This window comes from Microchirus variegatus, assembly GCF_963457635.1.
Source record: "Microchirus variegatus genome assembly, chromosome: 2".
Classification (NCBI taxonomy): domain Eukaryota; kingdom Metazoa; phylum Chordata; class Actinopteri; order Pleuronectiformes; family Soleidae; genus Microchirus; species Microchirus variegatus.
The window spans coordinates 8,838,425-8,863,618 of NC_139803.1; the positions used below are offsets into that span (position 1 = coordinate 8,838,425).

At 40.2% G+C, this 25,194-nt stretch overlaps 1 protein-coding gene across 2 annotated transcripts in view; it reads right to left on the bottom strand.

Moving 5' to 3' along the window:
* The window catches only part of dclk1a (doublecortin-like kinase 1a), a gene marked incomplete at both ends in the record, with an annotated part of 38,210 nt that extends 15,868 nt beyond the window's left edge, over positions 1-22,342 (bottom strand). The window contains 5 exons of one of the 2 annotated variants that reach the window (XM_083910671.1): positions 7,799-7,906; positions 10,332-10,431; positions 20,640-20,989; positions 21,428-21,823; positions 22,306-22,342. In XM_083910671.1, coding sequence (XP_083766797.1) covers positions 7,799-7,906; positions 10,332-10,431; positions 20,640-20,989; positions 21,428-21,788 — 919 coding nt within the window. Of the gene's footprint in view, positions 1-7,798; positions 7,907-10,331; positions 10,432-20,639; positions 20,990-21,427; positions 21,824-22,305 lie in introns of those variants that run through there. The other variant, XM_083910670.1, reaches the window with a different exon arrangement.
* Positions 22,343-25,194: the final 2,852 nt, after the last annotated feature.

Consider the following 25,194-nt stretch of genomic DNA (forward strand, 5'->3'; position numbering starts at 1 on the left):
CATTAACTGTTTTACCACATGGTCACTGACATTAAAAACCCTTTAGCTGCATTAAAACATACATTTAATCAGATTTTTAGAGCCTTCCCATCTTTGATGCAACAAAAAATAACATGAATCTACTCACATCCTTATGTCTTATATTTATTACCCTGCAGAGATCAATTAAATTCCAAAAAAAAGAAAGATTTAAAATAGATGTAAAATTGCACAGACAACATCAAATAAGCCTGTTTTATTGTGCCAAATCACGCGCACAATTCATTGATGAAATTCAGACACCGGCATCAGCAGCGTTACGCACACGGACAGACAGACACTCCTCCCGCACGGTTACACAACGTTAGACATTAACATTTTCAAAAAAAAGAATATATATATTAACGTATTATTCGCACCAGATTGAGGGAATAAGTATCATCTGCTCCAGAATAAGCACAACAACACCTCAGCAGGGGCTGTCAGTGACTGTCGCTGCGGGGAATGGATGAAGTTTACGCAGCATGGATGAAGCACAGATAACGGCGATAAACACGTACAGTAACGATGTCGCGCGCCTCGGTTCTTACCTTCCACTTCAAGCATGACGGAAAACACAGTGATAATCCAAGAGGATGGGATTAAATGTTTTAAAAAAAGAGAAGACGGAGGCGATAATAGTAATAAAGATTATGATGAGTATTATAATAATGAAGAAGAGGAGAAGAGCAGTGTCTGTGATGGAGCTCCGTGTCAGTGTGATAGTAAAGTGAGCTGAATGAGAGAGAAGAGGCAGCGGTGGAAGCTGCGCGCGCACACACACTCTGACGCGCGCCAGAGAGAGAGAGGAGAGAGAGAGAGAGAGCGCGCGAGAGAGATTAAATGATATTGGTTGCATGAGGTAGTGACACTAAAGCGGTTTAAATATTTAATCATGAAACACAGGATACAACACTACACTCACTGATATCATTAATTCAGTAAATGTAGCCTTTGTAACATGGAAACAGAATCTCCAACATTTATATTTATTCTTTAGTTGTCAAAAAATCTCAATATAAACTGCCAAAATATATAATGATACGTTTAATATAAGAACTAAAACTGGATCCTTTCAGCAGAGATGGAGGGGAAAGCTGCCATCCGTCCAGCAGATGGCAGCATTTCCCAAGATGTACTTCAACAACAACAAAAAAAAACTTGATCTTTATGTCCTTTTCAATGCAAACAGTCCAAACCTCTTTGAGTAATAAGGCTCAGAGCAATGACATGGTTGTGGAGCAGAAACTGTCAACTGAAAGAACAACCTCACTGTTGTGGACCTGTCCAACTGCCTGACTGGGACAACCTTGCCCCCTTGTGGACTCGAGCGAGGTTGCTCTGGTACGGCAGGTTCACAAATTTGTCCAAAAATTAAAGAAGGAACCACTTTCCCATTGTTGTGGAATTGAACCTGGAACCTTGTGATCGAAAGAACCTTATTCATGGTTGTGAACAAAGCCACCACACCATTGAATTCCTGTAGAGTTTGGGACGTTTTTGTCTAATTTCAATCTTCACTTTGGAGGTTGAACTTTAAAAGATCTTGTTCCTCATGAAAATTGAACCTACAACCTCAGTGACTTCAGAGCACTGTCCTTAACCACTGAGCTATTTGCAACTTGTCTTCTTCTGGTTCTCTGAGAGCTTTTGACTGTTTACTTTGATCATTGCACTCAAACAACAGTTGACCATAAGGTTTGAACTCACAACCTCAGAGATACAAGTCTTTCTCTTCCAGCAGGAGCTATTCTTACTGACCTGCAGAACATCACATTCCTGGTATTTTTAAACTCTTATTTTGGCCAGAAGTTCTAAGAACTTTAAGCCGATTGTAAGATTTGAACTCACAACCTCAGAGATACTTCTGAACTTCACATGGCAGCCGTTTCACCCACTGAGCCAGCTGCTTGCACAGGTCTGCAGCTTTTCTTCGAGCTTTTGACCGTTTACTTTGAACATTGCACTCAAAAAGTTGACCATGGGATTTGAACTTACAACCTCTGACATACAAGTCATTTTCTTCCAGCAGGAGCTATTCTTACTGACCTACAGAACATCATGAATGTGACAAAAATAGTCTATATAGTCCTATAGTATACTGAAACCGCAGCGTTGACTAGTAAGAATGACGTCACAGATATATGTAACGGTAATGACAGAACTCAAACTTAAATCTTAAAAAGGCTCGACATTGACAGATTTTGGTACAAAATCAAGTACAAATATAAGATACCTTAAGAATACATTTGCTGCTTTATCGTGCCTCCAGACAACTGGTAAATGAAGTTGGCGTCCCTTTATAAACCAAACTCTCGCTAAGTCCAAAGGGAAACTGGAGGACTTTTCCTCACCACTGATCCACTGCTGCCTCCAGCAGAACGTTCAAATGTGTTAACATGTGACTGAGGCGTTTGAAATGCTTTCATCTGGATTGACGCAAGTAACACAAATTCACCTGCAGCAGATCAGCTGCTCCCGTCATAAACTGTGCACGTATAAAAATAGACATTGTCCTCCAAGTTTGCTGTTGAAGCTCATCATGAAGTGTGAATATACAGCAGCAGTGACAAAACCACCACTTTTAAATCCTCTGTGGATCCACATTTATGGATAAAATCCCATAGCCAGTGAATACAAATCCAACAAATACATGATACAACAATGTGGTGCCATTTGTTTTCACAAAGAAAACATGTGTCCCATGTTGCACACGTATCACACCTTTATTATAAAGCAGTAATAATAGTCAACATTTGGGCTTAAACTAATCATTACGCTGTTAAAAAGGATTGTGGTGGGAAAACTGTTTATATTGATCTCATATCAGGTTTTACTTTCACTAGATTCTTCCTTTCAACTCAATTTCCAGCACTAAGGATCTGTGTTATTGCAAATCCCAGAACAATGGAGAGATCAGCGTTTGATCGACTTCAACCATGTTTTTCTACAAACAGATGCTTGACAACACGACACCGATTGGGAGGAAAAGTATCTGCGTCTTTATCTCTGCTGCGTCTATATGACAATCAATAAACAGGACCCGTTAGGTACGGCAAGTATAGCACATTCTTTTGCCAGTACTTGCATATAAAAGAGGCATGTTTTTATCTTGCCTTTGGTGCAAAAAACAGCTCTAGGATGTCATTTGATGCCGTCCCTGTATTTATCCTATAGTTTGTGCTCTACATGACTTGGTTCTATAGAGCAAGAAAGTTGGCAAAGGCTCACATTTCACAAAGTGTCACAGCCGCTCTGCCTCTGTGGGCATCCTGGAGTTATTTGTGAGCTGCTGTGCTGCAGTGGAATAATATTACTCTATGTATGTATATATATATATATATATATATATAAAATAGACAAGTTCACAGACGTCAGGTCATATGTGCTGTGCTTTATCATCCGTTTTTCTCCAAATGAGAAGAATAAAGGCATAAAACTAGTGATTGAGACATTAACTCCTCAGGAAAGTGTTCATGTTTTCTACCAGGTTCTTCCTTAGCGTATGAAATCATATCAGCTTTTTTTTATTTTCCATTTCCATAAAACTTGCATCTTTTATTTCCAATAAACAAACTTAAACTTGAGCACAGTAGAAAACTGTTTGAGTAAAGAGACAGGTGGACTCAAATAACCCAGCATGACCCCAGGCCGGTGTCAGCCTCAGGCAAAATATAAGACATTACATGCAACCCCCTAGTGGTTGGGTGGGAAATTAGTTTTATTTTCCCAAAAAAGCATGAAAATGTTTTTATTTTTGCCAAATCCCACACATATCAAAAATGTGATCCCACCTTTCACCCTTTATTGCCTTGGATTGGCACCAGTGACCCTGATATGGAGGATAAAGTGATAGAATGAATGTCCAAATGCAAATAAATTATAACTTCTCGCAAAGTATTCCGCCATTAAAACATCGAATTATTTAGATTTTTAGAGCCTTATGCAACAAAACAATCATAGGAATCTACTCAATCCTCCAGTGTGTTATGTTCATTAACCAGCAGGGAACAAATAACTTTTTAAAAAGACTTAAAATGGATCTAAAATTGCACAGACAGCAGCAAAAAGCCTGATTTAAATGTTATTATTTTTGATAAATCCCAGGGTGCGACCTCCGCCTTTCGCCCTACGTCACCTGGCACCAAGATGGCCCCTGAGCTAAGGAAACCACATTGCAATAATATGTTTGTGAATAACACATTACTGCGCTTTGACGCTCGCTGGCATCACGCGTCGTCCTCTGTTAAATTTAGCAGACATCAGAGAGAAATCAGAGGAGAGAGAGTGAGACAGATGGCGAGGACAGAGAGTGAAACTATCATGTATGAGTGCAAATTGTGTTCTCACATTATTTGTGGGTCTCTGTGTGTGTCTTTGTAGACACTAGAGTGATGACAGTGTCAGGCTGACACACACACACACACACACGAGATCTCGCCCACACTCGCTCAACACACAAACAAAACCCAGAAAACATACTGTCACACTCCACCCTATGGACATCAGGCATTTACTTCAACGTCCATTTGAAATCGCAAAGAAATATTATTTGTCTGATAAGATTTAATCAGTTGGAATTCATGAGCGTGTCACTATTCTCCGAGTCTGTGTTGTTGGCCAAATGAAAAATGAATGTGGGGCTTTGAGGTCGTTTCAGGACACGCGAGAACCTGAAGAAAATATTAAAACTCCACTGCTGCTGCAAACAAAGACCCGTCTTATCTGTGTCTGTCTGCACTTTTCATTTCAGCACCAAGACCTGAGATAAGCTGGTTTGGCATACAGCTGTAATTAAGATTATGAAAATTATGATTAATAGTAATGTGACCCAGATTTCACTGTCGTTTTTTATTTTATGGATTTATATAATGGCTATATAATGGATTTCTGTGGATATCTGGACACAGTTCTGGATTCAGGATTATTTAACCCTTTAAAACCTAACTTTTCTGCTTATTTTAACCATAAAAAGGCAAGAAAATGTCCTGTAACTAAGTGCTTTTGTCCATTTTTCTGTCCAACTTTCAATATCTGGTAGTTATTTATAATTAACTGCGAGTTAAAATAGTGTTTTAACAATTTAAAATGAAGAAAAACATTATTTGCATATGCACACCAGAATTTTCATGTTAAATTTGAAATTCGAACAGTATAAAACATAACCCTTTAATATGATTTTGCACTACAGTACAAAGTCAACCTGTGGTTATTACAGTAATTTCACTTGCGCTGTTGCACTGAGACAAAAACCGAAACAAATGTAATTTTAAATATGTGTTATACTGTTCAAATGTCATATTTAACACTCACAATCTTGTGTTCGTAAATAACAAAATTATTTAAATTGTTAAAACACTATTTTAACATGCAGTAAATTGTAAATAACTGCCAGATATTGAACGTTATTCTGGGAAAATGGGCAAAAGCACCGACTATCAGGACATTCTCTGACTCTTTAAATAATGGCCATTTTGAGGTTTAGGGTGTTAAAGGGCAAGTGAAATTACCGTAATAACCACACGTCGTTTTTGACGTGCACATTTTTCCGACAACATAAACTGTTGTGTAATTACGCTAACGCAAACGTGTCGTCTGCGATGCTCTCTGTCTGAGTCAGTAAATTGCAGTTTAAATGTAAGAAATTGCCTTGTGTGTTTGCACACGAATACGTCAACAGCAACCCGGGATGTCGTCATGGCAACATGAGGCATCGCTGGAAGGGGAATTTCTCAGGAGCCGCTACCGTCTGACTCAGGAATCCAGGCGAGGACCGAGCGTCAGTCATCTCCACTGCAGGCCATTTCTCACAGGAAGTCACTGCCATATTTGGTGCACACAGACTATTGTGTCTACATGTTCCTGCTGTGCTACGTTCCCATGGCAACCCCCTCTCTCTCTCTCGCTTCTCCCTCTCTCTCTGTTACACACACAAACTAGTTTAACCTTCATTCCAAACAGCGTACGATGACTCACTTTTATAACCTTTTGCCAAAGTTTTCAAGCCAAACATCCAGAACCTTCTGGTCTCACGTAGTCTTTCACTCAAACTCAGCCCAAAAACATGTAAACAAGCACCGTTTACAATCTGTAATATGACAGCATGCAGCTGTGCAGTGGTTTTGTGGAATTACTTCTTTCTAGGGAATCTAAGCCGCTTTAGCTTTTGAGTCATCCCCATCCTGACATTAACTGTGCGCCCAAATCACACAATATTAGCGACAATGAAAATGTCAAGTGTGCTGTTGTATAACAGTATATTTCCCCACACACACACTTTCACAGAGCAATCAGATAAAGAACAACCTGATATTTGGTTAAAATGTCATCGCCCGCCGCAGCTTCAAGCCAGATTAATTGTTTGTCTCACACACACAAAGCTGGATTTAGCCGACGACGTAGTTGTGCCTTCACTCATGTGTTTCTGATGTAGTAATAGGTGTCTTTACCCCGTCAGTCTGAGTCACAACAACATAACATGCACTGCCCCATGAAATAAACACGATGTCAATCTTTTAAACCCTTTAACACACAGTATTACACAAGCACACTTTGCATTACTGTAATTAAGCGACGGTTTGTGCGATCGGACAAATTCCAACAGTTTCTGAAAGCTGACAAGTTGCACATTAAAACAATTTTGTGGTAAATCTAAAGCAACTGGCCATAAAACCCTCCTAATATGTCACAGAGACCCAGGAATAATGTTCATATAACAAACCGAACTCACCAACAACAACAGTACAGCCAAAATATTCGCTTTAAAAAAAATATTTTGCAGACTGCAAATCATATTTATGTTTTGAAATCATGCTTTGGCATGTGTGGCGCCACCTACCGCTGTCTACCAATCACTGCAGTCAGTAGAGTCTCAGCTGCCGAGCAACCACAGGTTGCCAGTTACGTCAGAAAACCAAACCTAAAAGGTATTCGGTATTTTGAATTTTAATGTAGTAACCATTTTTGGCCACATTCTTACATATGGCACCTTTAAATATGCGTTATACTGTTCAAATTTTACAATCAAAATCTGGTGTTTGTGTACAACTGTGTGTTTTTCTTCATTTTAAATAGTTAAAACACCATTTTAACCTGCACTAAATTGTAAATAACTGCCAGGTATTGAATTATTCTGAAAAAATAGGAAAAGCACTTACTCAAAGGGCATTTTCTGTTAGTTTTATTGTTTAAAATAAGCAAAAAAAAAAAAGTCCAGATGTTCATTTCGAGGCTTAAAGGGTTCAGCATGATTTAGTCATTTTCTCTGTATTATGCAGACGTGCTACAACAAGCTCCAGCCCTTTGGCCACATTTGTTGGTTTCAGGTGAATAACAGCTTGTTGGGGGAGCTGCAGGATTGCATCACTAACTCCTTTTATGTCCTCTCCTCATCTTCTGTCCCTCTTTTTTCCCCTCCCTCCCTCCTTCCTCTCCGCTTCCTTTCAACAAAAAATTATTCTTAATTTTCATATTCTGAATGCAAAGCGACACACGTCTCACACACACAGAGGCAGACACTCCACAGAGCTCTGATTTTATTCATACTGTTTTCATTTGCCGCGAGTCTGCAGCAGCACTGATTAAGTAATGAGCGAGAAAATACCACACAATCACAAGCGGAAGTATTGGGACACAAACAGCTCCTGACTGGGTCCATTAGACCCGAGGAGACGCACAAACACACACACAGATATGCAAAGAAATACATTTATTTTTCTTTCAACGGCGTCTTACAAAGATTTATATGTTCACAAAGTGAGAGGAAGAGGAGGCGTCTTACCACACACGGGGGATTTGGTGCATCTTGTTTGGACGACTGTCCTCGGGGAGCTTCTGCTCAGAGAGGCGGACATCTTTCCATAGGCCACCGACTTCATCATACGACACTCTGCAAACACACAGACACAGTGTGTCCAGAAACTGTTTATTCACACACTCAAATGTTCTCCAAAACAAAAAAGAAATGTGAGAAGTGTTTGGAGGACAAGAGAATGACCTTGGGGCCAATGAGTGTCAAGTTGAGTCTTTCAAGTTAAGAAATAGTCACATTTATGACAATATTTCACGTAGTTTCAAAATAAGTGTTTGTTTTGATATGGAGCGATAAATAGTTAATGATATAAATGTACTTATCATGCAAATTTAATCTATTATTACAGGAAATCGAGGCATGTGGCCTGTGAGCCGCGAGTTTGAGCCTGCTGAGCTGTAGAAGTGACATTGATTTGATTTGACGAAAACTGGTGTACTCTTGCTGCTGGCAGAGAGGACACACACTGAGCGTTAACTGTGTGACACTGTCAAATAATAAAAACCCAGAGTCTGTTAGATTCAAATGTACATTATGGGGTGTAGTAGGTCTCTCTGCAGGTCTCATATTCACAGATCCAGCCCTGATAAACTTTGCTGCTCTTCTGCTCATTAACGCAGCTCATCACCATTTAACACCAGTAGGAGGAAAGATTAGACACAGTCTGACATGTGTACATGTCTGTATCTACACGTGTGTGTGTGTGTGTGTGTGTGTGTGTGTGTGTGTGTGTGTGTGTGTGTGTGTGTGTGTGTGTGTGTGTGTGTGTGTGTGTGTGCTGCCCACTGAGTAATGTACAACTCAGAGTTAACATGATGACACTGTGTGCCGGAGCTGAGGCAGAGGGTGATAATTATAGTGATGCTGAGAGGAGAGGGAAAATGTGTCTGCAGCTCTGACTCTCCACTGTCTCTCTCTCTGTCTGTCTGTCTGCTCACTGCCTTTGTGCCTCTCTGTGCTCCAGGACGCGAGTAGGTGTCAAAACCTGCTCTCTGTCCACCGAGAGCAGTAGAAATATGGTGTACACGAGTGTGTTTTTGTGTTATTTCTCAAAAAGAAGGAAAAAAAACACCTGTACATAAGTATTGAGCTGCAACACGATTATTTTCTCAATTAATCAAGTAATTGTGGTCCATAAAATGTTAAATAATTTTGATTGTATGTTTTTTGTCCAAAAACCAAAATGATTCACTTTTTAATTATTTCTTTGTTGCGTGGAGCAAAGAAACGAAGGAAATATTCACATTTAAGATGCTTAAACAATCAGAAATCATGAAAAAAGCTTCAAAATTGTTTCAAGTCTACATAAATTTCCATTTTTTGGGCCTGTTTTTGGACATTGAGACAAAACCTCAAACTGAAACATATTTTAACATGCAGTAAACTGTAAATAACTGCCAGATTTTTAAAGCTATTCTGGAAAAATGGGCTAAATTACTGACACAGGACACTTTCTGGCCCTTTATGGTTAAAAACAAACACAAAAGACAAAATGATTCAGTTGAATGATTTCTTTGTCATGTGGTGCAAAGAAATGAAGAAAATATTCACATTTAAGACGCTAAAACATTCAGAAATCTTGTTTTAATCATGAAAAAAACATTTTAAATATGTCTTACACTCTTCAAATAAACTGTTCTCGTGTGCGTGTACAACTTTTTGATTTTCTTCATTTAAAATTGCGAATACACTATTTTAACATATAGTAATCTGTAAATAACTGATTATGAAAACTATTCTGGGAAAATGGGCATTTCTTGTCCCTTTTATGGTTAAAATAAACAAAAGATGGTCATTTTGAGGCATAGGTGTTAAAGGGTTAATGCTACAGCGAACCACTGATGATGATGATAAGCAGAACATCATCAGTGACTAATGATCCTGCAGATTCCCTGATATTTGAAGGCCCTTCTTGCATGTACATCGGTCTTTTCATGGTCTTATACGAGACAGAAAAGCGTTAGCCAAAGGGAAAACTGTGTAATGGAAGTAGCTCGTTTATTATAATTTGCAAATGAAAGGAGAGAGTGAGAGGAAAAGATAAAGGGAGGCAAAAATGGGTGAGGAGCTGACCCAGGTGTGATAGATATTATCAATTAGATGAGAGGATAGAGACAGGAGGGACAAATGATTGAAAAATCCTTTTGAACAAAAGCACCGTGTCCGTGCCCACTTATTTCTGTAGAGGAGAGACAGGAAGACAGATGAGAGGATGAGAATGCAGATTAGGGAGAGAGAGAGAGAGAGTCTCTCCTGTGCCAGTGAGGCAGGAGGAGTGCGAGACAGAGAGTAAAACACAGGTGGGTGAAGTGAGGACAAAGCCAATGCTCGGTAAACAATGAAGCAGACGAGGAACAGTGAGACAACAGGACAGAGAGAGGAGAGGGAGGAGAGGAGAACATTTCATTTCACATTCTGTGGTTGTTTTTATTGATTTGGCTGTTTTTATTTGTGTGTGTGTGTGTGTGTGTGTGTGTATCAGATGTAGAAGATGTCAACACACCTGTCTCGTCCAGCATCAAGTCATCCTGGTAGCGGAACTTCTCAGGTCCACACGCTACAAAAATGTCTTCGTCGCCAAAGAAGTCCTGCAGACATGACACCTGGAGACAGAGGCACAGGTGATGAGTTCAAGGATATTCATAATATTCTCTATATATGAATATGAGTTAAAGGGAGAGATTTTTTGCTTCTAAAGGAAGGTTGAAGAAAACAGTGAATTGTGTGTATGCATAAATATTATATCAATACATATTGAACCCGTTATTTTGATAAACTATAGTTATTGGACTTTTGCCCAGTCCTAATCCAAGGCCCTACTACATCATAAATATACTGATTTGTTTTTCTTCATTTTAAATTGTTTTTAACATGCAGTAAATTGTAAATAATTGCCAGATTTTTGAAAGTTATTGTGGAAAAATGGACAAAAAAAGCACTTAGTTACGGGACATTTCTGGCCCTATAATGGTAAAAAATAAGTCTAAAAGGACATTTTGAGGCTTAGGTGTTAACTAAATACGACTAAAAACTATTATACTCTTTGTGTGAGCCAGAGAGAATATACACTTTTTAATCTCACAGGAAAAAGTGAAGCTAATATCAAACCTACAGATACATGCTTTAAACACTACAACACAACAGTAACTGATCTGATGAAGAAGAAAATGCTATATTTTCCCCATTCAGTCAAAAGTTTTCCCACAATTCTAGTCTGTAATCTAACCTGAGAAGAAGCCTCCGCAACAATAACATGCTTAAAATGACAAATTGGCTAAGCTGCTGTTCATTATTATTTTGTATTTGATTTCGTCGACAGCCAATTTCCCCCGTCTGATCCAAACTCGGCGTGATATACACAAATAACTTTAATTACACCCCCACAGGCCGACGAGCATCACACTCCAATTCCAGGCCATCAATATCATCTCAAATTATACTTCACCTCAGGCAGAAAAGGATTTCACAAGAAGACAATAGTTAATTCGTCCTCCGTGACAAATCTCCCCGCTACACAAAACCTAATTAAGAGCTTTTACAGTTCAGGCTGCATGCATGCACGTCTGCCATCGCCTGGAATTAACGGGAAAACTGTAACTGCCTTTTTAACGCTGCAATTAACGCCTAAGAATCCATTTTTAATTCTTATCAGCTGGTCTCAAAAAAGGGAAAGTCAGCAAACGGCAAAGGAGCTCTTCTTTATTTAGACTCAACCTCACACAATTCAAGTCATGGTGTGGTAAAAACAAGTTTTCTTTCAACTTTTTGACATCAAGGCATCTGCAGCCATGTGGATTCTCGTTTGTGACGAAGGTTTCAGAACAGACCGAGTGCATATTGCTTTGTTCCCACCGCGATCCCCTGATGCTGCGTTAGTGATTATTTTAAGGCACAAGCGTCTCCACCGTCCTAACAAGATAGCTGTGATACAGATGCTGCTGCTGTTCCCCAACACATCCTCCGCCCCTCCTCATCTCTTACCCTACTGTTTTAATTTGATTGTAGTTTCACGCCATTTTCTTTGTGATCGATGCTTTCAGAGTGAGAGAGGATGTCGTCACGTACGGTATCATACACACTCTGCTGATGGTGGCGTCCCAATTGTATAATTCATCAATAAAAACAAAACTCAACATATGAATCAATAATTTAACCCTTATCAGCTATAAAAATTGTAGATTCTTTCTGCAAACTGGATTATTTTTGGTCATATTTCATAAAATACTCACATTAACACACCTAGAGAACCAAAATGTGCTCATAAAATAAATTCATTATTATTTAAACCAACATCAGTCCTTAAACATGTCAAACATTCATGGGTTTTTAACCGCTTAAATTGCCATGTTTTTGTCATGATGCTCCTTCATTTTATGATCTACAAAACACAATAAATTTATTATTTTCAATATACTTAATGCAAACTGGATTATTTTTGGTTTGATATATTATTGTAGCCTGGTTCATTTGAAAGATTACCAGAAACATTTTTATATGTATTATTTTGTCATATTTCATAAAATACTCACATTAAAGCACCAAAGTGTGCTCATAAAAATTAAGCTATTTAAACTAACATCATTCCTCATACATAATCAAACAATGGATTTTTAAAGCTTTTAACACTTCAATTGACATGTTTTTGTCATGATGCACCAAAAATAGTGATTTGAATGGATTTCAATAAAGACATTTTAGTGCGTAGGTGTGTTTGTGTGAGTATTTTAGTTCCATGTTGTTTACAATAGACAAAAAAATTTAAAATGCACAGCCTGGCATACGTTTTTAACAATATGCATGAAAAAAAATTATAATATTAATAAAATATTCCAGAAATTGAAAACCAAAAACACAAAAATGTTTCCAGTTATTTTTAAGGATGAAATATTAAGAATCCTCTGGTTTCTGTTCCTCAAAAATGACGCCGTTTTCATTTTGATGCACGTTTGGTCAAGGACAATAAACTATAGGAGGAGACAGACGGTAATATGAGACATATTTAATAACCCGTGTGTCCTTATATCAAAAATGAGACGCAGTGCATGTGATTTCTAACCTCAGAGTGGTGTAAAGCGACACGTGTTTAACTCAAGCAGACGACTTTATTAAACGTACACAGGCTGTCTATAATCTGCAGAGAGTGGACAGAGTTTAACGTTTAATGAGCAAACAATAAATCTCTTGCTTTTTTTTAACGTCTGTCGCATGTCATAAATTCCCCACCAGTCACTGTGTACATTAGTTTTCCATAGCATCTCCACCATATGTTAACGATACAGTTGGTGCCAATGTTTTCATGGGACACTTAAATGTTTTGAGTTAATAGATTGCCCTTAAAATATCCTTCATTTTTCAGTTCCTTTAAAAGCCCCATGACATTTTACTCTCAGGACACTCATGATGTGAGTCAGTCTGACCACATCCTCAGGTCTGGACCAGTGCTGATGCAGCTGGAGTCAAACAGGAGGAGGATGAGGCTCTTTTGAGGCTGCTCGTCCCAAGATAGAAACTGTAGTACAGCAGAAATATTAGGTAAATGAGAGGAGGGAGGAACACAGAAAGATCTGGGATAGGATAGACTTCTAATGCTGAGGTTGAACTAATGTGGAGCAACATAGAGTATACTGTGCTGAAAAGGAAGGGTGTGAAGCAGTATGGTTGCCATGGCGATCATGCCCTTTAGGCACTGTGATAAAGAGCTCAAGCATTCATATTTTATCCACTATGGACACAAGAACTGTGACATTCACACAAATCCTTATGTTATGTTTTTTTTGAATGCTAGTAAAGACAGATGGACCAGTGAACGATGAAGAGCAGAGAAAAAAATATCCTCCATATGCTCCATGTCAGAGAGGAAGTAAAAGAGACGGAGGAAACAGAGGGAAAAGGATCTATTTCTGACTGCTGCTCTGAGCTCGGTGACAATAAAGCCGCTTTGATGTCGCTGACGCTTGCCCCAATCTCGCACAGAACAGGCGTCGTTACACAACATCCACCACCATTGCTGCTAAAACAGGCACGCAAAGAAACAAAAGACACCCGACAGTGAGTGAAAAGAGAAGAAGGCAAAGAGGGAAACAAAAGACACCGGTGTAATCACACACCTGCTGAATCTTGATTAAAATAACCGACTCTAATCATCTATCTATTTATCTACCATAGAGCAAACAAAAATAAAAAGGACATGTGACTGATGTTGAGAAACCTGAAAACAATGCAGAAAGACTCATTCTCGTGAATGAGAAATTACATTCTCATGACGCCACCTAGTGTCAAATCCAAGTCCAAGCACCATCATGACTATGTCCCTCTCTTTGTGCACATACTTTCTTTCTTTCTTTCTTTCCGCCTTTCTTTGAAAACAAATCACGTTTGATCAGATACAAAGATGTCCCCAACAATGTCCGTGCAACAAATCACCACAAAAGAGACAGAGCTGCTAAAAACCACACGGTGGCGCTGTTTAACAATCACACAAGTAGCTCACGGTGATTCAACAAAAAGCCATGTTTTTCAGTACAATCACAAAGCAAAGGTGGGGCTGAACAGTGGGGAGGCTGGTGTTCAAAAGGTAAATGTGACCTTGAAATGATAAAAGGAGACACCTGAAATAATAAGTGGACTTTAAGAGGAGGAAACCATAGCAACAGAGTCATGGATACATTTTAAAGCTGGCACTGCTCAGTCTGGTATATCTGTGGTTTTCTGACAGCTGTAGCTGTGCATGCATGAATTAATTTACATATCTTATACAAATTAATGTGGAGCAAAAAAACATATTTTGAGCCTCAAAATGAATATAATATCAAGTATGATGTTTTCCACATGAGGGTTTAGAGCCACGGATTAACCATGTCATAACAATTTTTAGTTTTTGTACGTTTGGCATGTTTGACACTGAGGCATTTTCCAACTACAATATCAACAAACAAACAAAAAAACCTAATCTGATGCTGCAGTGGACTCCCTGTGGTTACACAGAGGACACGGTGAGGTCAACATAATCCAGCACACACTCACACACACAGAGACGAGCTTTCACTGCTCTCTGCTGGAGGATCTGAGCTCAGTGGAGCTGTCCATGGTGCTGAATCACCTGCAGCTGCCTGAGCTGAGGCCTTTTTGTGCTCTACAGGGGGTTCAACCCAGGCAAGAACAAACATTACTTAAATAAATGGGATATTAAAACTGTTCTAATGAAACAAAAAATGTCCTTACGCTCTAGGTTGTTTTTCTTTAAATGAGCCCCTTGGTCCAAAGGTAGATAGATAAATAGGCAGGCAATGAGCAACACTGGCTGACACGAAGTGAACAGAAATCGATCTGGAAGAGGCAGGAGGGATAAAACTGTCTGGACCCCGAGGGAGAATTCACACACTGCAGGAACCTTCAAACACAAACCTGTGCACTCATGTACAGAAAGGCTAAATAATAGTAATAATAATAATGATGATAATTAAAAAAGGACAGAACAGTGGTGTTCCAGCAGAGGAGACAACCAGGTCGACTGGCTGCTGTGTTACATAACAGCTTATGTAACAGCGGCTGCTGCTATCCACAGGGTGATAACAAACTTTCTCTGTGTTTGTTTCAAAGTTTGAACGCATCAGCCTGTCCTTCATGTGTCGACAGAGAACCAACGCTTTTCAGACACGAAAGGAATAAAAAGAAAAAGAGATTATGCAGCAGTGTTCTCATACAGACATATGAATCTTGTTCCCTCATTTTGACCTCATCCCTTTGTCAAGTTATCGCTCTCTTCACATTCAAAGTGTCGTCAGTGAATGCGTCAAAGCACACATGGAAGTTCACGTGTTACCAAAGAGACGAGAAGGAACTGAGATGAAAAGCTGCAGCTAAATTCTTCTAATGGGTGATTTTTTTTTCTGTGATTAATTATTAATCACTTGATCCACTAAATGTCTAATTTCTCCATGACTGCAAGGGATGAGAAGTAAACACTGTTAAACATTAAACATAGAACAAAAAAAAAATCTTGATTTGCAGCAATGTTATTATCGTTAACGAAAACTAGCATAATGACGAAAACTAAAATAGAAAAAAAACATTTTCATTAACTGAAATAAAAACTAGACTATAAAAAAACAGAATTGTGTGTTCAAAACTATCTCATGTGAACTAAAATTGTATATGAAAATTTGCTTAGTTTGTCTTTTGCTGGATTTTAATGACATAATACTTATTATGACCTTTTGCACATTGCAAATACTCCATAATATAAAAACACTAAAACTAATAAAAACTAAAGTAAAAACTAAACATTTACAAAAATAAAAACTAACAAACCTGCTCTAAAAACAAATTAAAGTGAACACATTTTAAAAACAAAAAGTCAAAACTAAAGAAAAATTTAAATACAAACCTGCAGTACATGTATGGATAATGGCAGGTACGTGGTTGCTCAAAATTAAAAGAAAGAAAAACAATTATAAACTAAGTTATTTAAAAAGAAACTGCATCTGCACAAATATACAGGAGTTTTCTATTTATACAAGAAAACAACCTATATAAGCTTTATTTTACAACCCACAGTTTCTCAGTGAGGTGCTACTGTACTGTACTGTATATGCGTCAACTCTGCTCTTTAGATAACTAAGAGCTGTTAGCCCAGTGGCTGAATTACAGAGATTATAGTATGAGTTAGTCAGGAAAAAGCATGAGTCAGGCAGAGCATGTGTGTGTGTGATGAAGCGATGGCGTAACAAGGTTCTCAAGAGTCTGCCAGTGCCCGAAACGTCTGCCATCAATCCTAATTTGGCTGCGTGTCCTCTGATTAGACAGCTCAGCCACTGTCCCCTCTCACACACACTCCAACTGACTGATACAGAGATAGAGAAGGACGTCCATTTATCGAGGCCATTTATTGTAAATATACTGTTGTGTAGTAAATGTGCACTCGGGTCGACTTGGTTCCTTCCCAAAAACCCACACAGACAGTTCTGCACCGACGAGCTGTGACTCAGCAGATCAGCACGAGCAGGTGGACGCTGCCTCCCACAGTCGTCCAACGAGCAACAATTAAGTGACAACGTCTAAAACTGAGGTTTATAAAAAAAAAAAGGCTGCTCAATAATCTGCGTTTATTTTAAAGTGATGACACTTTCTGCAGAGCTCAATAAAAGAGGAGGAGACAAACTAAGACAAACTGGGAAGCCAGGAGGGCAGGGACAAAGAGAGTGATGCCATATGCGGGTGTGCTAATTAAATGAGGACTAAACAGCCGTAAAAACAATGGCATGTTGACATTACAAGACAGAGTGAGAGAAAATGAAGTATGAGAGGGGGAATGAGAAGTAGCTATGGCAATGAGGACACAGGAGGGAAAGGGATAAGAGGAAGGGAGACAGAAACAGGCAAAGAAAATTGAAAAATAAAAATATTAGACACTGAAAAGAAGTAGAAGAAGAGGGGAGGAGGAAGAGGAGGCTGCAAAGAAAACAAGAAGATAAAAAGGATATTAAAAGCTCTTCAGTGTTGCCAACATGGAGGACACGCCAACAATGCAGAAGTGAGAGCTGCACTGCAGAGACAGAGCCAACAAGTGGCTCACACAAAACTGTTCTCCTGCAAACAGTGCAACACCTGTTTCAAAGACGATGACGCACGACCACGAGGAAAACGGAGCACAGTAAAGACGCAAAACTAGGAATATGCAACGTTTAATAACACAGAAAATTAGTATAAAGTAACTTGTTTGTACTGAGGAAAGTCACAAAGCAGGATATACTGTATATTAGGTATTCAGTGTGTGAATTAACTGATTATTATTTATGGACCAGGCAATTTTGAGCCTGAATTACAGACAGATACTGCCATCCCAGTCATGATACCTTAATAAAAACATGACTAAAATTAGATGGATAGATTCCATTAAAATCGTATATAAATAGCACCCTCGACGATTTTATGCCTTTCTGGCTCTGCTGAGACACTAAAGGATGCCAATAATATCTCAAAAACAGAACGCAACCAAGCTTAAAGATGAATAAGTGGCATCACTCACATGCAGTGGTGAGACAAAAACTGCCTGTAGTTAACGGCCACTGATGCATGAGCAGAAATCCGAGGAGAGGAGTCCATTAAAAAGAGGGTGTGTGTGTCACTATTCATGCTAAAGTGTGCGTAAGTCTCGCAAAAAGCTCAAGGCTGGCAGCTGGGGGGGGGGGGGGGGGGGGGGGGGGGTCCGTCACTGTGTTTCTCTGTGTGTGTGTGTGTGTAAACAGAGATTACATGTATTAATAGACCAGCCACTAACCGTCCTAAGCCACTTACGGCTCCGTCTACCTTCTCGATCAGACCCAAATCCAGCTACAGCATCACAACCACAACACAACACCGCAGCAGGTCAAGCTTGTTCCTAGGCAACGATTTCAAATCATTATAAAAAAAATTGGCCAAAGTGAAGAGCTTACTAAGGAATAAAGAAAGAAAAGGGGTTTGTTGCAAGTCCAAAGGAGATGAGACGGAACCAAAAAAGTACCACCTGTCAGATACACTGTGACCTGAGACGGGGGGAGAATCAATAGAGAGGTGGGGGTGGAACTTGATATACGTTTTGTTTTTTTTCACTCAGTCGCTCGTATTACAGGCAGAAATATAATACTCAAAATGATCACAGAACTGAGCAGACTGACTGTGCGACACATATCAGATGCTTCACAGACACAAACTGTTTGCAGTCTGTCATATGTCGCCTGCTCTCCAACAACATCTCGTTATCATCTGGTATAGCACATATAGTGCGAAATGGAACAAAACTGGGAGAGTGAAAAATACTGGAAGTGTTTTTTAGTTTTAGAGCACAATGTTGTTGTTGTGGCAACAAAACTAAAACAGAAATGAAGAGAGCTGACAACAGCTACATCAGACTCTCAGAGACAGAGAGCCGATATCCGATAATACATCCGATAATACATTTTAAAGTTAATATCTGCCGATAATTTTGTGCATCTTAAAATTCACAGTCGTGTAAAAGTAGCTGTGCCTGCACCTCTGCCTCTGGCCTAATTACGGGGTGTTAATAAAAAGCAAGAAGCCTGAGCTGCAGCTCTCAGGTGCTCACTCTGGGCTCTGCAGCACAGCTGAGCTGGGATGCTCTACATTACTGGTGGCCCTGCAGGCCTAGAAACCTACTTCAGCTGCAAGCTCAATCAAAAAAGATGCACAATATTAGCATTTGTTTATCTTGGAAATAAGGTAAACACACAAACATCTCACAATGACTTTAACAGAATACAAAATAACTATCAATGCCATTACGCATGATTGAGAATGCCCATAAAACGCTAAACACAGGATATAGAGGACGTTATAAGCACCGTATGCACCTTCTACCACTACCTCTACTACTATGGGGGTCTCTCAATCAAAACAATAACAAGATCTACTTTGATGACAACGTGAGAAGCATGGAATCATGGGAGCTTCAGTGGCAGAACGTGCAGACGACGGCAAAAGTTGTGAAACTACATAGTACGGTAGTAGACAAAGGTGGTTGTGCATTTGCCATGTGCTTTACGGTAAACACAGGGTTAAGAAGCCAAGCTGCTAATGCTGAGTAACTCACAAGAGAGTGACAGGAAGGTATAAAAAAAAGTGTATGATGTGCAATTTCAAAATAAGGGGAGACTGGTAAAGCAGATGACGTCAATAAAAGGTGATTATAGATTTAAAGAGTGCTAAAATATTGTGTCTCATGTAGATACAGTAAATTACATATTACGTCTTTAACATCTATTCACGTTATCTAAAAAAAGATTGTGGGGAAATCTCTCGTTAGCATAACCAGGAATAGAAAACTCTCCCACATGCATTAACCCACACTCACATTCACACGAACAGTAACGAGTCGGCGCTTAGCCCCAGCCCAGCCAATATGGCAGCGAGTGTTACCATGCCAACAGGCCCAATCAATATCACGGCTAAAAATAGCATCGCCATCATAGTCTCGCTTCACATGGCAGAGGGGGCTGAACTGGGCAAGAGCAGCGTCTGTTACGTAATCTCTGGGTAACTGTAACGAGCTGTAAGTGCAGAGTAAGAGGGCAGAGAGTGCAAAGATTCGAGTTTAATCCCCAACAGGAGGTTTTCTTAAAGAAAAAACCTCAGCATGGGGAATTTATTGTCTGGTGGTGGGAGGTCAGGTGAGGTCAGGTCAGGAAATCTGAAGTGACTTCCTGTCGAGTCATAAACAGACACGACACATTAAGATTAATCTTTACAAGTGGGGTGAATAGTAACCTCAGTAACAGCACAAGTTCATCCTCATGGGCTACTACTGTGTATGTTTAATACTTTATGTCTTATAGTAGTTCTTTTTATACCATCTCCCTCCACAGCTGAGAGAGGAAGCGAGGCAAAAAAGGTGGGCGGACTATCAAGGGGGCCGAGATTTATTTTTGAGTTTCGGAGGCAAAGCTCACATCACTGCAGCGTGGGTAACAACGAACCCAGGCTCCATTCATTCATACACTTCTTTCACATTCACCTCTTTTTTAGTCTCTGTGTCGCATCGGACACATATGTTCTCCAATTCATCAAAGAAAAATGAGCCTGTGTCATTAAATTTTAATCTCTTCAGATCCTTGTATGAGCCTGTTGATCTCTACTCTCCCCCTTTAAGCAAAAGCAGAGCAAAAACTGCCATAATTGGATATAAAACCTTTCTATTGCACACAAATCCATGTGTAAAACAGTGGTAGACAAAGGCCTATGTGTAACAACAAAACCTCAGCTTCTACAACAATTAGCAAAGCCATATCTGATGTCAAGTGCATAGATTACTTACCAGTTTGCCCTCCAGCGTGTAGATCTTCTTCACCACTCCAGAGTCCAGCTTGATGGCGTCGGTGATGTCGGTGAGGACCTGCTCGTAGGAATGCACCGTCTTCTTGTTCAGCAGGATCCTCACGGCTTTGCGGGGCTTCACGCCGCCCCTCACCACCGTCACCAGCTTGGGACGTATGAATTCTTTGTTCTCTCGGCTCTCCGGAAAGCCTGGCTTGGCGCTGCTGAGGGCCGCGGGGCCGCGGGAAGACGCCGCCGAGGCCTTGACGTTGACCGACCAGTTGGGGTTGACGTTCTTTGTGTAATCCAGCTTTTTGAACGCTTCGATGGAGCTGCACACATAGCTGTCACCTGTTGAGAGGAGGCAGGGGAAGAGAAAATGGAGAACTGTAAAGAATATAGATATGGTAGCAAAGGGTGGCTATAAAAATACCTTACTGATGCTAGTAGTTGGAGAAGAATGGCCAGAAGATTCAAAATCATGGAAAGGCAACCATATTTTGCAACAGGTATGTAGAAGATAATCTCTGAAGGCACAACAACCCTGACGTAGATGTTCTACAGCAGCAGTGACTACATTCCTGCATTTGATGGATTCAAAATGTTATCTTGGACCAATTTGCAGTGTGCAATGGACCGTCAAGGACCCACGAACCCCTGTTTGAGAACCACTGTGATAAGGTATTTGAGGGAAGAGACAGGAGGTGTCCGTTTAGATTGTTTTTACGCACCAGGTGAGACATAACCGTGACCCCAAAACCTATATAGTCAGACTTCTCATTAACTCACCTTCTACCAGTTGGTCCACGCTGGTGATCTTCTTGGAGCCGTCCAGGCTGTAGATGGTGCGCACGCCCTGGGGCAGGTTCACGTTGTCGGACAGGGAGCGGGTCAGATCCGCCAACAGCGCGTCAAAGGTCCGGAACCTGTCCGTGGAGATGGCGTACACGATCCCGTTGAAGTATCGGTCTCCGTTGCGGTAGAAGCGCACCTTCTTGGCCCTCTTCTCCGCGGTCAGGGTCTTCAGGGTGCGGGTGCGATAGAAGCTGCAGTGCGCGCTGTGCGTGGGACTGGGCAGGCCGTTCATCTTCGCGGCGGAGCGGCTGTTCCTCTGACCTTTGTCGCGGTCGTCGAAGTGCTCCATCTCCATGGCCTTGCCGAAGCTCACAAGTACGGATGTGCTGTCTGCGGACAATAAAAGCAGGAGGGTGAAAGTTTCCAGCAGCGGATAATAAGTCACCAAAAACTACATAAAAGAAACGCGAGGAGGAGGAGGAACAATCTGCAACGCTGAGTGAAGACTGTCGCCGTCTGAAAATAACTCCCTAATGACAGATTAAGTTCTCTTAAGCTGAGTGGATAGTGCGCTTCATGACGTGCAGGAGCCACCGGCTGCGCCAGAGGAGCGGAGTCCCGAGGCGCAGGTGGACAGAGGAGGGGGAGGAGAGGGGGCCACAGTCACGAGTCCATAATAGCCGATTAATTCTCATCTTTATAAATATTCAGAAGCTCCGGGCTCAGCCCAGTAAACTGCAGCCTTCATACTAAACTGATGAATTATTAAAAACGTCATCATACTTCAGTTTTACTTTGTCATGCTCACATCAAATGAAAACAAAAACAAATGGAATAATTGATAACTTTCAAAGAAGAGGACACTTGCTTACCCACACGAGCGATTAACGCTTCTCTGACGGTCACCTCCAGCCTGACTGATGGTTGATTTCCCCGCAGAGATGAAGAAAGTGTTCAGTCACTGGTTTGGTGGATTGTTCTGGATCCTGCAGTGTCTCCCCCACCACCACCACCACCACCACCACTTCTCCCTCTCTCTTTCCCCGTCTGTGTCCTTTGTTGTCCGGCTGATGTTGTGGTCTCACACTTCACACCTCCACCATCACCACCTCCAGCAGCACCAGCTGTGTGCGTGTGTTTGTTATTATATGTGCGTGCGTAAGCGCCGTGAAGCCTGGAGTCTGGATGCACTGGGAATGGAGCAGAGAGCAGCTGCTTCCCCCTCCCATTCGTGTGTTTTTCTTCACCCACCTCCTCTCTCTCTCTCTCTCTCTCTCTCTCTCTCTCTCTCTCTCCTCCTCCACGTCATCCGTCGTGATTTTCTTTTTGAGCACCCCCTCCTCATTCTGTTGCAAAACCATGCTTGGAGGAACTTCACCCCCTCAAAACGCACGTGTTGGCTGCAAGGACTCTTTATTTTAATGTCCAATAATTCTGTCATTTACTGAGCAATTGTAGTGACAATCACTGAAGTTCTACCTGAAACTGTAGTTGTGATTATTATGATTAACCCAAAAGAATATTTGCACGTGATAACTTATGTAACAAGGCAGCTTAAACCTAAATAACCCTATATGATTCCATCTATACAGGCAGCTTTCATGTCATGCACATTTAATGGTGTTACTCTGTTGCCTCCAGGAGGGAATGGCAAATCTTTATGCTGATTTATTAAACATTACATGTGAAGATTGAGAGGAGGCTGTTGCTGCTGCCGTTTCATTAACATAACTAGTTTCCTCTTACGCAAGATCTGAAGTTTGTTTACATGCGATTGCAGGATATGCACCAGATACAGATCGTGACCTACATCTCGGCCTCCAGAGACCCCGCTATTCCACTTCATCACTGTACTCCCTGGTGACCCACAGAGTCTGCATTACCCAGCAGCATTTATCTGTGCCAGTGATGGTGACAGCCACACAGTCTCTTACAATGACATCCCATCATTGTGTTTAATCATCATCATCATCAGGATGGGGAGACGTGGTCTCATTTCCAAAGTAATTTTGGAGTCAGTGGAAACAGTGGATTTTGGTGCTAATTCACAAATCTGTAGCATTACTGACAAAAGTAAGCAAACATACCAAATCTAGGTGTTTTATTTGCAGCCAACTAATACGAAATACAAGTAGTAAAGAAAAAATAATCAAGTGATTCAAAGATAGAAGATTATGGTATTTAGGCTTAATCTCATTTCAGATCTAAATTATTTTATTTGCAAATTAAGCTACACAGAGCACATCTAATGTTGCCGGTTTAATTAATCTGCCATCTATCATAAAGTGTATTTTGTTCCAAAATCTTTCTCTACTTTTTGAGACGCAATAAATCCCAAGTAAAAGCACAATATAGCACATCCGTTAATGCATTTTTGTGAGGTTAAGATTAACATAATTGGGGTTTACTCACAGAGGGAATAAATCTAAAAGCGTACTGTTTGTTTTCAGTAATCATTGCGTCTTATCTCTATAATTATCCTTTCAAACCACATACAGTCTGACTCAAATTAACATTAACATGGTGAACGCACACTTGTTCATACAGTGAATTTTTCCCTGTAGTAAACGCTTGGAAGAGCCAACTCAATTACTCTGGACAGGCAGTGATATTGTGATTCATGGTGTTTTGACATAGTGATTTGTTACCATATTTCACCTATCAGCACCGTGGGGGCAGCATGCAGTGAGGGAAAAAAGTGTTGTGCTGCAAATGTGCTCAGTCTTTCATACGGCAAAAATGTCTATTTTTTGTAAAATGAAGTCATTTTTGTAAGTGGAAAAACTAGCACTGCAGCACATTGAGGATGGTGCACCAACTCAGTCGAGCATGCAGGAACAGAAATACAAGTAGAACGGCACAAACGGTAAAACAGACCTGACGGTTTAGCACTTCAAATGATTTGTGACGGTAAAATAAGTGACGGCAAAGACGTGTCTTATTTAAAAGGATGATGCATTTTGTCATTTAGTTACTAAATGAGCTTTAACTATACCTTATAGCTGTGTTTCCTCAGGGAAACGGTTGACTAAATCAGTAAAGAAAAAGTCAACAGACCAAAAAAAGGCAGATTACGGGGGCATAAAAACTAGGTCAACTACACTGGGGAAAAGTGGAATAAAAAAATAATTGTGATGATATGTATATGAGACAAAGAGTGAAATGACGACGTGATTATACAGTTTATAGTATAACGATTTGGAGATGACTTAACGGGCCACAGGTGCAACAGGGACAGGTAATTTAGTATCACGGAGGCTAAAACTGTAGCTACAAAAAATATAATAAAACTGGCATAACTGATGTGATACATTGGAAATAAAGCCACAGACTCCACAACTCAGCTGGACTATGATTTACCTGTGCCTCAAAACCTAATGTGACAGAGAGAAGTATTTAATTTGACATCACTGAATTCACAGTACCAACACTGTATCTATAATATATTTATATTTTTTTTAACCTGTCCTGTCCAGTACCTTGGGCATGCACTATGGTTGACTGCATGTCTGTTGGTGTTGAACAGATTTTGCTGTTTGCAGGGCAAGTAATTACAGAACTGTAACACCCGTCCTGCTATTTATGTATTTTTTTTATTGATTTATATATTTATTAGGTTGTGTGGGAGAACCAGTATCTATAATATTAAAGCTAAAGACACGATACTGAATCATGATTTCCAATTGGTTTTCTCTTTAAAAACCACGAGATATTGTCTCCACTCAAGAATTATGTAGCTGACAAAGTGAACCCATCCTCCG